The sequence below is a fragment of the Brassica napus genome, chromosome C5, assembly GCF_020379485.1.
Source record: "Brassica napus cultivar Da-Ae chromosome C5, Da-Ae, whole genome shotgun sequence".
Classification (NCBI taxonomy): Eukaryota; Viridiplantae; Streptophyta; class Magnoliopsida; order Brassicales; family Brassicaceae; genus Brassica; species Brassica napus.
This window is the reverse complement of record NC_063448.1, coordinates 21,925,632-21,941,460: the sequence shown is the minus strand read 5'-3', so window position 1 is coordinate 21,941,460 and position 15,829 is coordinate 21,925,632. Positions and strand designations below refer to the sequence as shown.

The 15,829-nt window shown below is 36.2% G+C and overlaps 2 protein-coding genes across 6 annotated transcripts; one reads left to right on the top strand and one right to left on the bottom strand.

Annotated features, from left to right (window-relative positions):
• Positions 1–7,379: 7,379 nt before the first annotated feature.
• LOC106409201 (protein SUPPRESSOR OF GENE SILENCING 3-like) lies at positions 7,380–9,163 on the bottom strand. Of its 2 annotated transcripts, XR_001281972.3 has the most exons (6): positions 8,781–9,163; positions 8,553–8,630; positions 8,315–8,484; positions 8,018–8,253; positions 7,767–7,809; positions 7,380–7,678 (listed from the first exon to the last, which is right to left on the bottom strand). XR_001281972.3 is itself a non-coding variant. In XM_013849870.3 (5 exons), the coding sequence occupies exons 2-4, from the start codon at positions 8,577–8,579 to the stop codon at positions 8,091–8,093; spliced, it is 360 nt and encodes a 119-aa protein (XP_013705324.1). In that variant the 5' UTR covers positions 8,580–8,630; positions 8,781–9,148; the 3' UTR covers positions 7,380–7,678; positions 8,018–8,090. The 2 variants fall into 2 exon arrangements, 1 of the variants encoding a protein (XP_013705324.1); XM_013849870.3 differs by lacking the exon at positions 7,767–7,809 and having other exon boundaries at positions 8,781–9,148.
• Positions 9,164–9,953: 790 nt separating this feature from the next.
• LOC106410709 (auxin response factor 6) lies at positions 9,954–14,822 on the top strand. Of its 4 annotated transcripts, none has more exons than XM_013851272.3 (14): positions 9,956–10,835; positions 10,950–11,062; positions 11,142–11,240; positions 11,319–11,375; positions 11,459–11,614; positions 11,698–11,782; positions 11,861–11,951; positions 12,033–12,197; positions 12,280–12,402; positions 12,484–12,559; positions 12,638–12,785; positions 12,876–13,996; positions 14,073–14,263; positions 14,343–14,822. In XM_013851272.3, the coding sequence occupies exons 1-14, from the start codon at positions 10,793–10,795 to the stop codon at positions 14,569–14,571; spliced, it is 2,697 nt and encodes an 898-aa protein (XP_013706726.1). In that variant the 5' UTR covers positions 9,956–10,792; the 3' UTR covers positions 14,572–14,822. The 4 variants fall into 4 exon arrangements, with proteins under 4 accessions (XP_048613005.1, XP_048613004.1, XP_013706726.1 ...); XM_013851271.3 differs by having other exon boundaries at positions 9,957–10,835; positions 10,944–11,062; XM_048757048.1 differs by having other exon boundaries at positions 9,954–10,835; positions 12,280–12,559.
• The last annotated feature ends 1,007 nt before the right edge of the window (positions 14,823–15,829 follow it).

The window sequence follows — 15,829 nt, the reverse complement described above, 5'->3', positions numbered from 1 at the left end:
ACTTCGCAGACGAGTCATAATTAAGTCGTCTGGAAAGTCTTCCAGTTGGACGACTTAGTAGACGACTAATAATTAAGTCGTCTGGAAAGTCTTCCAGCTGGAAGATTTAGTAGAAGACTTATAATTAAGTAGTCTGGATAGTCTTCTCAGACAACTTAATTATTAGTCTTCTACTAAGTCATCCAGCTGGAAGACTTTCCAGACGACTTAATTATAAGTCTTCTACTAAGTCGTCCAGTTGGAAGACTTATCAGACGACTTAATTATAAGTCTTCTGCGAAGTCGTCCAGATTGAAGAAAATACCTGACTGAGGATAGCCTCTTTAAACTGTCTGCGTCCTTTGCGACCCTTGTAAGCCAGTATCGGTGGAGACGGATTGTTTGGGAGAGGATTACCATAAGTAGCACCCAATTCCGGAAGATCTGTGTACACCCAGACCTGGAGAGCTTACGCAAACCCATTAATATTGTAACAACCCGAAATATCTATGCCATTCACAGAGTCCATCAGCACCTTAAACGCGACTCTCCTCCATGGTTAATTCTCAAACCGTTCTAGCTCCATCACTAGCCTTGCCAGACTAACCTGTGTAGGGGTTGAATACTTTCTCCCTTCAATGTATCCAGTGAAGATGGCAAGGTACATGAGCCGCTTGCGATTATCCCGAGACCAACCTTCGCATCTCTCAAATGCTGCTATTATCTCCTGAGTAGATGGCCCAGCTTCGACATGAACTCCCAACATCTCCCAAAAAGAAGTCAACTCCTTTGTAACAACACAGTGAGGTCTCTCAAGGTCCTCAATGTACTCGTAGTTTAGATCAGTGAGGTTTTCAAACTCTAACAGTGAAAACCTCACAGGTTGTGGACCAACGAGACTCCACAGCTCATACTTCTTCTTAATGTCCAGCTGGAAACCGAGCATGTAGTGAACCAGCTTTAAAGCCCAATCAAATCCCAGCTCTTGGAACTTGATGAAAACTCCCAACTTCGACTCCTTCAGCTCTTCATATTCGTCATCATGAAGAGCTTTCTTTAAAGCAGCATGCAACGTCCAACAAGTATGATACGAAATGCTATGCACTGCGGGGGGTTCTTCCCCTAATGTATATATCCTACGAGGGAGTTCTGGCATCTCCATTTTTTTTGCCTGCAAAACAATCATAGACAACCATCTCAAACAATCAAAGACTTATAATTAAGTCGTCTGGCAAGCTTTCCAGCTGAAAGACTTAATTATAAGTCTTCCAAGACTTCCAGTTTTATGTTCATCTTTCCTCAATCAATCACTCGACAGTAAGAGATATAACTTACCGGCGGCGGAGTTCAACGAGACGCCTCTGAGAGAATGTGCGCTAGGGTTTCCTCTCTGATCTTAAATAGAGGAAGCGGCTGTGAGAACGGTGTTGAGAACGACGGTGATAACGGTAGAGAGATAATCGTCGGTGAGAACGATGGATTAGAGAGAATCGACGGAAATCGCCTTCGAAATCGCCTTCGAAATCGCCTTTGAGAGAAACGGCGTTAGGGTTTTCTGATTTTCGCGAAACAATGAATAAAAAAAACACCTTATATATGGCCGGTAAATAATACGGTTAGGTTTAAAAGTACATTTTAAAATTAATGGTTCGGTCTGGTTTGGACGACTTACTAGTAAGTCGTCTGTTGAATACTGTACATCAGACGACTTACCAGTAAGTAAGTCGTCTGTTGAATACTGTACATCAGACGACTTACTAGTAAGTCGTCTCAGACCCTAAATTTAACTCCTAAATTAAATTGACTAAATTAACTAACTAACCACGTTATAAAGCCGTAGTTATACTTAAATAGTGTTTACTATACACAGAAATAAACACACTTACGTAAATTTTAAATTTTTCAAAAAAAAATTTATGCATTCCAAAATCTAACCTTAAGAACACATACAATACTACAACATATGTTGGCAAAACCTAAACCAAAGAATATCATGACACACTACTTTCACTCATCTATGTTGAAAACAATTAAATTTTATTATATCTTAATTTATATCTCTTAAAACATATGTTAATTACATGATTTCAATTTTTTATTTATCAAAATATTTTTTACAAATTTTTTAAATTATTTCTAAGTAGAACTAGACCAGACGACTTACGGGGGTTAGAAACGTAAAAAAAATTCGTTTTTTTGTTTGTTCACAAGGGGCTGGTTGTAATTTCAATAGCATTTTAGGTTACTTTTGCATTTGATTCAAGTTTGGATTTACCTTTGTGTTTGAAATCAAGTTGTGAGTCATATTTGGCAGTTTTCCCAACATTTATTATAGATTTTTTAAAAAAAATAATTCTGAGTGAATTTATAAGAATTTTTTAATATACCACCTTAGAGATGTCAAACAGGTTTACCCATCCCGTTCCGTCCCGTACCGCGGCGGGTTAGTCGTCGAGCGGGTTACAGCGGGCCTGTCCCGCACGGGCTGCGGTCTTCAAAATGCCGGCCCAAACCCGTACCGCATAATATATAAGCCTTCGCGGACCGTCCCGCGGGACACCTCCTTATCAAACCGCCTACTACAGCTTCTTTCATGAATGTTCAAGTAGAAGAGTTGTGTAAGAGAGTTGAAGAGAGCTCATTAAGCTTCACTAAAGCATTATCAAAATCAATGCCACAAAGCTCCGTTTGTGCTTGCGTTCTTGAGTTAAAAACATTCTTTTGTTATCAGCATAAGCTTTTGTTGAGTTTGAATCTGATTGAGTTGTTGTCTTTGTAATAATTTGGTTCAAGTGTTGTATGTCTTCATCAAGCCATCTCTCTTTTTAATTATTTGGATTGCAAAAAAAAAAATCGTGAATCACTTTGCCAAATTATACAAGTGACGTGATATACAACTAACTTTTCTCCTAAACAACACCTTGGTAACCAAATTTAATTTAAGAAAAACACCACTTCACAGTACTGAAAACAAAACCAATCAACTTAAACAAGAAATATCACATTGTAATAAAACAATTCATAGTTGTGTAATAAAAAGAGAAAATCAAATCAAAACACCACCAGAGCTCGAATCGTCATCGCTGGAGCTGGAGTCGTCATCGTCGGAGCTCGAATCATCATCACAGGAGCTCGAATCATGCATCATCGCCGGAACTCATTATGTTTTCTAGGAGAAAAGTCACAAGAATCGCTTTCTTCTCACTCTTTTTCTCGTTTTTTTCAGGTAAAATAAGAAATGAAGAAAAAAATGCGGGTCCACGTAATCCCGCATGATCCGTTTCGTCCCATCCCGCAAAAGACCCAGTCCCGCAAATTTGTGGGCCTAGAAAACCTCGTCCCAATATCGTACCGCGACAGTTCTTTACGGACTAGACCCGCGGTCCAGATACATGATTGCCATCTATATACCACCTCATACTATCATATTTTTTTGGTTTTGGAAATTTGGGATTTTTTTTTCTTTTTGATAATTGATAATGTGGGAAAATTTTATAAGATATTTACCATTTGAGCTGCCCTAAAATCTAGTTTATATAATACACAGATATAAGTTTGTCTATAAGATGTGTAGAATATAAAAATATGTTGGTATTTCATACGGTAATCTGAGACTAATTAACTGGATGATCAATTTAATGGAGTGTCATTTAGTAAAAAAATACCATAGTTTTGTTTTCAGATTTGTTGGACAATAATAAGGTATTGTATCAAGTGGTAAATTGACAAATGGAATTATTTTTCCGAGAAAAAGTATTTAACCATTCTTATTCGGCCAGTCAAAATGCTATCATTTTTAAAATCTATTAGTTTTTAAAAAAATACAACAAATGTATGTTTTGGAGTTTTTACACATAATTAAAAAAACGTATTAAATTTTGATTATAAATGTATTATTATTGTGATTAATTATTTTCAATAATTTAACCAATTAAAATTCAATAAACACCATTATTTTTTTTTGAAATTTACAATTTACCAATATTAAATGCATTATAAACATAAAAATATATATATTTGTATTATTATTATGATTAATTATTTCCAATTATTTAACCAATTAAAATTCAATAAACACCATTATATTTTGATGACTAAATTCTCTATAAAAAGATGGTAAAAGTCCATATGAAACACTAAAAAATTCATATGCATGGGAGTAAATTTAACTCAATTGATATCTATGTATCGATTGTCGGTTTTGAATAATTTAAAGCAGTTTTGAGACAACATGGCCATTATGGTTTGGGAGGAACACTGGATATTTTTTCTTATGACGGTTTTGGGAGAAACATTACTGAACTTAAGGAAGAAAAATATGGTTAAGTATTGGGGGCAGTTAAAAGTGACCAGTGTGATATCTAGGTGAGATGAAAAATTAATATATAAATACAAATATCTTTTCAGATAGGAAGAACTTCATGAGCTGATGCAGTAAGACAAACTAAATCCAAATCTTGTAAATCATGAATGGAAGAGATGATAGAATCTCCGACATAATGTATAAATGCCTTATGCTTTTTAGCATGAATTATGAAAGGTATGTGTGTGTGTTTGTAGGGTTCTCCATAACATGCGTTTATGATATATTTTCTCTAGTTTTATCTTTCTATCTCCTGTTAATGCTAGACGTAGTGGACGAATATTTAAAGAAACTTTATGATCCAAGTCGTGGGATCGAGTTTTGAGTACCGAGATCGAATCGCTCTAGCTAGTTGTGTAGGATCTTAGGTAGGGCTAGGCAAAATATTTTGATTCGTTAATTATCCATTTCAATTCAAACAAAAAAAATATGTATATCCGTAACTATATGAAACAAAACAAATATTAATCTGTAATATTTGTAAAAGACGGATCAATTCACGAATACTAACATTTTTAGGAACAAATATTCGATCTGATATGTTAGATACATATATTATAATTATCATATTTTATTTAAGTTTTATGATATTTTATTTATTAAACTAATTATTTTAGTTATTAAAGCTTTTAAAATAAATAGATTTTTTTTTATAATAAAATATTACTATTCTATATTATTTTGGACTTTTTGAATTTTTTAATTTTTAAGACTTTTATTTTATTTATAAGGATCACATTAGATATCTAGACAAACAAATATCCAGATAGATGTGAAGCGGATCGAATTAGATAATTGATTATTCGGATGAAACAGATTTGATTACGAATACTTATGAAAACCCGGATATTCGATTTGTGTCTACCTCTAATCTTAGATTATGGATCATCATGGCCGGCCTAGAGGGTAAGCCACCCAAGCGATCGCTTAGGACATATAGTTTTAGAGGACATACTTTTATTTTATTTTATTTTCATATTAAGAATATTTGTTAGTATTTGTAAGTAAATACTAGATTTTGATCCACACTTTGAAAGCACATATATTTTTTTCTTTGCAAGTTTCATATATAAATTGGTTAAATGTTTGTAAGTTCGTGTTTTATATATACTATTAAGCTTTCATTCAAAATGTGGAAAAGCATTTGGAGTTCAACGGTTTAGAAAGTTGTTCATGTTTTTTCATATGGTAGCAATATTCTCCTCTTTGAATTCAAAAACTTGGCCGAGTCACTGGTTTTGGAGCCAGAAAAACGCTTAACGGAGGCCATCCGACGCAATTTTGGCTACTCTGCACAATAAATCAGTATAGATTTAACTGGTCGATTTAACATTACTAAACGCTATTCCTGGAATTAATAGCCGAAGAATAACAAAAAAAAAAATATTTTTTAAGCCCAATCAATAAGATATTCTTTTGGTTTATTACAGCCCATTAGATTTTACTCAAACAAAAAAAATCATATTTTATTTATAGTAATCATTCTTGTTGATGAGTTTCGATGCGGGATGTTTACACTTCGTAGATATAAAAATCTTAAATATTTTTAATGTGTAAACAGTTATAGAGATTTTCCGTATAAATTATTTCCTATAAACTAGAGAATATATAATATATAATATATAATATTCTAAATCTTGTTAGGCCCCTAAAATCTTGCTAACCTCGGTTTATATTATATTGTTTATTTCAAAAAGTATTAATGAGAAAACAAATAGCAAAAAAAATAAGAAAATGTGTTAGGGGATTAAATGTTCTCAAATGTCCAAAATATCGTTAATAAATGACACGGTTTTAATTGAAAAGTAAGAAATTTTAGGGAAAAGATATGTATAACATGTTTTAATAGTATAGATAATTTTTAATTCTTTCGATAATCATAACATTTGTGAAAAATCATCGTAGTGTATAAAATCTTTACTGATAAATATATTGAAAACGTGTGTTATTAATAATCTTTATTTTTAAGATGTGATTTTTTTTATTAACAAACTACTTTTCTAAAATTATGATTGACTGTAGTGAAATGATTATTAATTAATATTGCTATGTAGTTAATTTGATAAAATTATATGTTTACTAGTAGTCATTTAGAAATGAATTAGTTTATAGAATTTAATTGTGATTTATATTATATATATGATATTAGATCAAACATAAAAATGTTATTAGTATTAGATAAACAGTTAGTTTCAAATCTATATAGTTTGAATAAGCCGGGTTGTGGCTCTGGTTTCTTTTTATTTTATTTATTTTGTTCTATTTTTTCATGTATCTCTCTGTTTTAAAATTAAGAAATCCAGAAATATATTTATAAAAACCTTTTAAAGAATATTTTGGTTTAAGGCATCCAAATGTTAGACTGGCACTGTGTACTATTGCATGCTTTCGACGTATGTGACGTGGGATTATAGGTCTAGTGATGTTAGATTAGTTTTTTGGAGGTACAATAACAATACATTTTTCTGGAGAGAAAATCCTGTCGTCGCTGACGCGAACATGAGTTGTTGTATGAGCACATCAAATAAATGGCCAATTCCATATGTGAGGAGTTTATGTAAGTGTTAATAAAGATAGTTACGAGTTGGCGGAGTTTCAGAAAGTAGAGCTTTAAAGAACCTAATACCATGATTAATGGAAGGTTTTTAGGGTGGGGTTCTTAGGGTGGGGTTCTTAGCGTAATATAAGAATGCGTCTCTTAACTTTTAACTAAAAAAACTAAGAACCGGTTCTTAAATATCTTATTTAAGAACCGGTTTTTAGCTTTTTTAGTTAAAAGTTAAGAGACGGGTTTTTATATTCCGCTAAGAACTCCACCGTAAGAACCTCCCCTTTAATCATGCTCTAAGAGCACCTCCATCAGGAGGATTTTAAAGAGTTCTAAATAATTAAAATAAAAGAAAATTAAGAAATTAGGTGAGAGAATAACACAAAAGTTTCTTATGTATCAACTTTTACGAACATTTAAGAGCATCATTAACCCAAAAACCTACTTTGGATCTTTTAATCATTTTTAAGTATTAAATGTTACTTAATAGACCTAGTAAAGAGACACCAACATTTTTGTGCTCTAATGAAAGTCTGTTATTTAGGGATTCTTAAAAAAAAAAAAAATTCAAAGCATTCGACCAAATGTACTTACAAAAATGTTCAAATCATTCGACCAAATGTCAACTCATTTGATTGGTGGCATTGTAGATAACAACAACATACCATCGGATTGCTGCTGAGAAAATTTCAAGTCTTCCTCTTCATTGGAGTCTTGTATCTGACATGTACAACACATCCACTTGCGCATCCTTGTTCAATAAGAGATGTTACACAACCTTTTGACTCCTGAAAGAGATTTAAGTAACTGAATATGATGCAAATGAGATATGAGCAGATCCACGAGATAAAAAAAATAGAGACCAAAGTAACGAACTTTATGGGAATTTGATTGAGCATGTTCTCAGATTACAATTATGCTGTAACATTACAACAAAAGTCAGCATATACAAAAACCGTAATAACTCTGTCAATGCAAAGCAGTTATATGTAACAGTCCACACAGACACGAACTCCATACAATCTCTACTTACCTCTTGTTTTGTTCAAAATTCAAATGGTATAATTTTACAGCTACAAATGCATTTTCAGCAAATGGTATACTACTGCCACTTAATGAATTATTACCTCCAGGGCAGCTATCAATGCCCGTGTCAAGCCAGCTCCAGTCTCCATCGACCCTAACCGCGAGTCTCCAATCTTACAAGATATTATTTGTGCACCAGGTGCCACACCGTTTAACAAGTACTCCTAACACACACATAGAACGACAATATGCCTCTTCTATCATCTTCTCCCTCTCCTCCACAAACTCCTCCATATCTTTCTCTTGTAACTCTATGGAACCTGAAACCTCCTCAGCTCTGCAAAAAATAATCAAATCAGAACAATTTAGTTACTCTTTATGTAAATATGTTTACATACATCTTTCGTAATTCATCTTTGCTGGAGAGATTAACGTTTTTCTTCTGCTGCTGCTCGACAACTTTGGCACGCTCTTGCTGCTGCAACATCTTGAAATCCTCCTCCTTTGCATCTCTATTGTCATATATCTGCTTGATTGACTCTGAGAAAAACCTGTCTTGTGCATCCATCTTAAAAAAAAAAGTGTATCAGCAGTAGTTGGTGGCTCAAAACATCATCAAATGTACATGTCTGTTACCTCTTCTCTGTTCTGCTCATGCTGCATCTTTGTTCTCAACCTAACGATATGGTTATCCTCTGCGGTTTTACATCCTCGCTGTCTCATTAAACAACTCAAATCAGCAAAACAATCCACTACTTTCCTATAATCAGTAGGTTGATACATTAACATAACTAATGTCATAAACTTTCTCAAGAACTTCACACACATACATAAGCATTCACACAAGGAGCTAAAAAACAGAACCTTGTCTGAATGGACTTGGAACTAGCAATTTGATTCGTTGTGGCTGCTCTTAAGCGACCTTCTCCAACAACAAAACCCGATCAATCCCAACCCAAATCAGCTCCATTGGAGCAGAAGACGACCCGAAACACTCCCGACAACGAATTCCATCTATCCCCTCCAAAACTGGGATCAATCTTCGTGAGAGAGGGAGAGAGATGGAAGCAAAGGAGATGAGAGTGGTTGAAGAAGCTACAACCAAGGAGAGGAGAGAGTTACAAAAATTGTCTCTTTTGTATTCTAATTAAGAATCGTTTTTTGCGTTAATTGCTATTTTTTTTAATTCCTAATTAAACTAAGAGATTCTATTAAGAGCCTTGGATAATGATGTTTCTAAGAACTCTAAAGTGCACCTGTCACAATGACAACTTACGACATGTTTTGAAAAACTAAAATAATTAAAATATTAATTTGTTTTTTTTTTTAGAAACCCTTACAGTTTTTAACCGATAATGTTGAACCACTTTTTGTTCCTTTGGTTGTCGCATCTATTATGTATCAAAAAGAAAAAAACCTAAGAAAGAAAGAAAAACCTAAGAAAACAAAACCGTACAACATGCATGAAGAGTTAAACTAACCTGTATAACACAACTTCTAAAAGGTTAAATAGTTACTAGAATCTATTGCATACTCGTATCATCCTAAAAGTCAAATACATCACCGATGACCTATAAAATAATTTGAAGCTGTACATTATGTTGACAATGAAATAATCATGAATTAATGATTAATATTGTTATTATTTTTAAAAGAATTTGTATGGTAAAAGATAATGAATGCGACGTTAGTAGCTAAGCACACGATATATCTATGACATGTATATGTGTATATAAAATAGTACAGCGGATTTTAATATCAATTATCTACCATATGAATGGATGGATGTATATATTATAAAAATGGAAATGTACTGATATAAATAGTTTAGTTACATGGAGGACGCAACGAAGTTTCGAAACTCGGGAGGAGCAGCAATATACATATTAAAGTAGGGCACGAGTCCCCAACGGTAATAAAAACATAAAATCAGGGGTAAAATAGTAAATGAATCGTGTACTTTTTGGAAGAACAAGTTGCTTTAAAAATGTTAAGCGAAAATAAAAAAGACCCGCTACGTTCGGGTTCGGGTCAAAACAGGCATTGTCGTTCTTTTATTTCCTTTCCTTCCTTCCTCCGTTCCGATTCAAATAAGAGAGAGAGAGAGAGGTAAGTTTCGAGCAGAGAATAACAATAATAAAATTAGCAGAAGCTCAGCTCCGCCACCGGAGAAATCATTCTCAGTTCCAAATAAATAAAAATAAAATAAAAAATCTAAAACCGTATCTTTCTTTCTTTCTTTTCTTTGTATGTAGACATGTTGTGCAACAGTTGAGAGCAGTTGCATGCCCCCCCCCCCCCCCACATAACTTCCTTTGGCATTAATCACACTCCTGGGATCTCACGAAACCAAAACCCAGCTTAAAAGAAGAAGAAGATCTACTTGTTCAACTCTAAACGACACCTTCTCATGTCGTTTTAGTTAAAGCCTGAGCTCGAGATCTGCGTTTCCTTCTTGGCTTCTGAGCTTCTGGCGGTGGTGGGTTTTCTAAAGGAAAAATCAAAGTTGGAGTCTTTTTATTTATATATATATAATTTTTATTGGGAGTTAACGGTGGGATTAGTGGATAGTTTACAAAGTAATGAAGGAGTGGAAGATTAGGAGAAGCGGCTTTGAGGTCGGCGAGACAAAGATTGCGAGCTTATTTGGCTGATGTGTGTTCTGTAAGGAAGAAGTAGAAGTAGAAGTAGAAGTAGAAATCTGCTCTCTTTTTTTTAATTAGGGTTTTTGGATTTGTGAAAAGATTTGGTGGGTGGGGGAGAGGTGGGGAGGGTAAAACAATTTTTAAAAAAAAGTTAGAGCTTTTCTGGTGTTTCCTAGTCATAATTGCATTTGGGCATCTTGGATCTTTGAAGAAACAAAGTTGGAAAGAAAGATGAGATTGTCTACTGCTGGGTTTAATCCTCAACCTCATGAAGGTAAATACTTAATCTCTCTCTCTCTCTATTCTTGAAAATGTAGAAACTTTGGATTTTTGTGGGAGTTTTTTTTTTTTTTTTTTAACTTAATTTGGTGTGTGTGTGTAGTTACAGGGGAGAAGAGAGTTCTAAATTCTGAGCTGTGGCATGCTTGTGCTGGTCCTCTTGTCTCCTTACCTCCTGTTGGATCCAGAGTTGTGTATTTCCCTCAAGGTCACAGTGAACAGGTCTTTCTCTCCCCCTTTCCTTCTCTTCTTTTGCTGCTTTGGATTCTTTTTGGTTACCTCAACTTCTCAGAATGTTCAGGTGGCTGCTTCTACCAACAAAGAAGTGGATGCTCATATACCAAACTACCCCAGCTTGCATCCTCAGCTTATCTGTCAGCTTCACAATGTCACAATGCATGTGAGACACTTGTTCCCTGAGATGCTTCTTCGACTGTGATTACTCTGTTAACCAAGAACCTGATTCCTTCTATTTCAGGCTGATGTGGAGACTGATGAAGTCTACGCACAAATGACTTTGCAACCCTTGAACGCTGTATGATACTTTTTTTTACATGACTTTTAACTTCTTTTTTCTGTGTCGGTGTTGTGAATTATTTTTACTTGGTTTGAATACAGCAAGAACAAAAAGATCCATACCTTCCAGCGGAGTTAGGTGTCCCGAGTAGACAGCCTACAAACTATTTCTGCAAAACTCTGACTGCTAGTGATACCAGCACTCACGGTGGTTTCTCTGTTCCTCGACGAGCTGCTGAGAAAGTCTTCCCTCCCTTGGTAATAACTCATCTTCTCCTCACTCTCAACTTTTCTTTATACTTCTTTCTTACCAGATGGTTTTCTGTGTGTTCTTGCTTCAGGATTACTCTCAGCAGCCTCCAGCTCAAGAGTTGATGGCGAGAGATCTGCACGATAACGAGTGGAAGTTCAGGCATATTTTCAGAGGTTAGCTTTCACTGAATGTCCACTACCTGAAGAACAAAGAGGTTTTATTGACTCTGCTTTTGTTTCTCTCCGTTTCAGGCCAACCTAAAAGACACCTCCTTACTACTGGTTGGAGCGTTTTTGTGAGTGCTAAAAGGCTTGTCGCTGGTGATTCTGTTCTTTTCATCTGGTTAGAACCACTTTTTTTTTTTCAGATGCTATAATGAAACTTGTGAAAAAATGGCTAATGTCCTTTTGTTGTTAACGCTAGGAACGATAAGAACCAGTTACTTCTTGGTATAAGACGAGCCAATCGTCCACAGACTGTCATGCCTTCGTCTGTTTTGTCAAGTGACAGTATGCATCTAGGCCTTCTTGCTGCTGCTGCTCATGCTGCCGCTACTAATAGTCGCTTCACCATCTTCTACAACCCAAGGTACAGGTTCTTGATCCCATATGAATGCTGCAGCTATGCGTTCTTTCTTTTGCATTTTTTTTTAAATAAAAGTTTTGTTCAGGGCAAGTCCTTCAGAGTTTGTGATACCCTTGGCTAAGTACGTGAAAGCGGTTTATCACACTCGCGTCTCTGTTGGCATGCGGTTTAGGATGCTGTTTGAAACCGAGGAATCAAGTGTTCGTCGGTATGTGAATTTTATCAGACTTCCTATTCTTTTAATCTGTATTCATCAGTCTCCTTTTCAAGAACATCCGTTTGTTGTCAGGTACATGGGTACAATAACTGGCATTTGTGATCTAGATCCTACTCGTTGGGCTAATTCTCACTGGCGGTCCGTTAAGGTTCAGTTCAAAAACCAAAGCTATCTTTGCTTTCTCGTATATACACATATGTCATCCATCATCTTGATAATGCTGCAGGTTGGATGGGATGAGTCAACTGCAGGAGAGAGGCAACCGAGAGTTTCCTTGTGGGAGATTGAGCCTCTGACGACATTCCCGATGTATCCGTCTCCTTTTCCTCTCAGGCTTAAACGTCCATGGCCTCCAGGTCTCCCATCTTTTCATGGTATTGTTAAAATTTCCACACTTTGATTCATAACCCTTGAAGTCTTTTATATCTTCTAATCTTGTTGCCTCTCTCCTTTTGTTTATGTAGGACTTAAAGAAGACGATATGAGTATGGGTATGGGTATGAGTTCGCCGCTTATGTGGGACAGAGGACTTCAGTCTCTAAACTTTCAAGGAATGGGTGTAAACCCGTGGATGCAGCCTAGACTTGATGCTTCTGGCTTGCTTGGTATGCAGAATGATGTTTACCAAGCAATGGCTGCAGCTGCTCTTCAAGACATGAGAGGCATTGATCCCGCTAAAGCTGCTGCTTCAATTCTTCAGTTCCAAAACCCCTCGGGCTTCTCAATGCAGCCCCCTTCCTTAATGCAGCCACAGATGCTACAGCAACAGCTCTCTCAGCAGCAGCAACAACTCTCTCAACAGCAGCAGCAACAGTCTTATCTGCCCGTTCCTGAAACCCACCAGCCTCAATCTCAGTCAAACAATCTTCTCTCTCAGCAGCAGCAAGTGGTGGATAATCATAATCAGTCAGCCTCCAGTGCTGCTGCTGTTTCTGCTATGTCTCAGTTTGGTTCTGCTTCTCAGTCCATGACTTCTCTGTGTCAACAACAAAGCTTCTTAGACACCAACGGAGGAAACAACAATCCTATGTCTCCGCTCCACACTCTTCTCAGTAACTTCTCTCAAGACGAGTCTTCGCAACTGCTCAATCTCACTAGAACAACAAACTCTGCTGCAATGACTTCTTCCGGTTGGCCATCAAAGCGTCCTGCAGTTGATTTATCATCGTTCGGCAACAACAGCAACACTCAATCCGTAATTGAGCAACTGGGACAGTCCCACAACACAAGCAACGTTCCTCCAAACGCTGTCTCGTTGCCTCCATTCCCCGGTGGTGGTAGAGAGTGCTCAATAGAGCAAGAAGGAGGAAGCCCCTCAGATCCACATAGCCATCTTCTGTTTGGAGTCAACATAGATTCATCTTCCCTCTTGATGCCAAATGGAATGTCAAACCTTAGAAGCATTGGCATTGAAGGAGGCGACTCCACCACTCTTCCTTTCACAACATCTAACTTCAACAACGACTTCTCCGGTGGTAATCTTGCAATGACCACACCTTCTAGTTGTATAGACGAACCAGGGTTTCTACAGTCCTCTGAAAACCTCGGTTCTGAGAACCAACAATCCAATAATACCTTTGTGAAGGTAAACTAAAGTTTCTTTTCCTTTTCTCACCAAAGTGTGTGTGCATATGAGCTAATGATGGGGAATGTTGTTGCAGGTGTACAAGTCAGGGTCTTTTGGACGATCATTAGATATAACGAAGTTTAGCAGCTACCACGAGCTGCGAAGCGAGCTTGCTCGCATGTTTGGCCTTGAAGGCCAGTTAGAAGACCCTGTGAGATCAGGCTGGCAGCTTGTATTTGTCGACCGAGAGAACGATGTTCTTCTCCTCGGCGATGACCCTTGGCCGTAAGTTAATAATTACTTCCCTCATTATCCACTCTGATCTCATCACCCCCCACTCATCTAACTTTGTGATTGGCTACAGGGAGTTTGTGAGCAGCGTGTGGTGCATAAAGATACTGTCACCACAAGAAGTGCAGCAGATGGGGAAAAGAGGCCTTGAGCTTCTCAACTCAGCTCCTCCATCCTCAAACAACAACGTCGTCGAGAAGCTCCCGAGCAACAACGGGAACTGCGATGACTTTGGGAGCCGGTCAGACCCGAGGAACCGCGGTAACGGTATTGCATCCGTTGGGGGTTCGTTCAACTACTAGAGAAGAAAAACCCCTTTTCTTGGTAATCAAGTTATTATGTTTTATCAAAAATAGTATTTCATCTTCTTAGTTTTAATTACTAGTAAGCTAAACTGTCTTTATTACTTACAAAAGGGAGCTTTGCGTTGGCCTTTGTGGAGACAAAAAAAAAAAACTAAAACTATGTAATAGCTCTTATCTTTTATGTCGTAATACTGTAATTATAAGATCTTTTTTGGTCTTTTTCTTATATGAATATTTTTTTTATGTCATTATCTTTACTCACTACTTCAATCAATATCTGATGGTGATTGCTGTTTTGGAGCTATGTTAAGACTTTGTCTGACTAAGTGGCCCACATGGAAAGTGATATGGGTCCCAACTCCCTTATTGGTTTTGTGTGAAACACTGAAATACTCCGACCCGCTATTTAGGGCTTTACCCTAAAATTAGATCTTGTTTTGCGTCAGCACTAAGCTTTTTCTCATGACACGTATCGATCCCTAGTTCGTACTCGTAGGCCAAGTTACTAGGTCATTAATAATATGCCCTAACGGTTATAGGCAAACGATTTGGTAGTAGGTAGGTACGTAGTTGAAATATAAGGAATATGAAACGAAATTTGTAGAATGATATTGTAACATCATAACATGAATACGTTAACACGAATAACTTCAAACAAACAATGGGCAGACGGACGTTTTAATATCCAATCAAAATTGTAGTGAATTTGAAGATATCTTGTTTTTGTTTGTTTCTGATTATTGGAATGGATGTTTGGTTAACTATGAATAAAGCATCATTGGAATAATTGAAGAACTTATGATTTGGGTTGGTGTTTGATTGTCCATTAGGAGAATGTAGTGATCAATTAATGAGAGAGCATGCTTTTAAGTCAAATAAATCACAAATCTGATAAAGAGATATTTGTAAGTATATGGTTTTGATGTGTGGTGTATGAATGTGATTCACATAATATCTTTAGTGGTGTGACGATATATTCTGAGTAAGAAATTGAGAATGGTTGAAAATAATGTTGGGTGCATGTGGTAGGGACATATGACATAAGTTAGGGCACTTTCATGAGCCCTAATTAAATAGTGTATGGTGACCCATCATTTTGAAAGTTCTCACCTATTCTTTTCTTTTTGACCCATTTTTAAAATGAATTTTCTTTTTCTTTTAAAAGTTGTTTCCTTCCTCTGTCAAAATCAAGTATTAGTTTTATCTTTTCACAGGATGTTGTAGCCATTCGTTAGGATGTAAAGAATAGATTCAA

What these genes read in the sequence shown, in the direction of transcription:
- LOC106409201 (XM_013849870.3), bottom strand. Translation starts at nt 8,579, where the DNA reads ATGCAGCATGAGCAGAACAGAGAAGAG. An exon ending in ATGAGCAGAACAGAGAAGAG is followed by an intron (nt 8,485 to 8,552) that starts GTAACAGACATG and finishes TTTTTTTTTAAG; the next exon opens with ATGGATGCACAAGACAGGTT. An exon ending in AAAGATGAATTACGAAAGAT is followed by an intron (nt 8,254 to 8,314) that starts GTATGTAAACAT and finishes TATTTTTTGCAG; the next exon opens with AGCTGAGGAGGTTTCAGGTT.
- LOC106410709 (XM_048757047.1), top strand. Translation starts at nt 10,793, where the DNA reads ATGAGATTGTCTACTGCTGGGTTTAATCCTCAACCTCATGAAG. An exon ending in AGGTCTCCCATCTTTTCATG is followed by an intron (nt 12,786 to 12,875) that starts GTATTGTTAAAA and finishes TTGTTTATGTAG; the next exon opens with GACTTAAAGAAGACGATATG. An exon ending in CCAATAATACCTTTGTGAAG is followed by an intron (nt 13,997 to 14,072) that starts GTAAACTAAAGT and finishes ATGTTGTTGCAG; the next exon opens with GTGTACAAGTCAGGGTCTTT.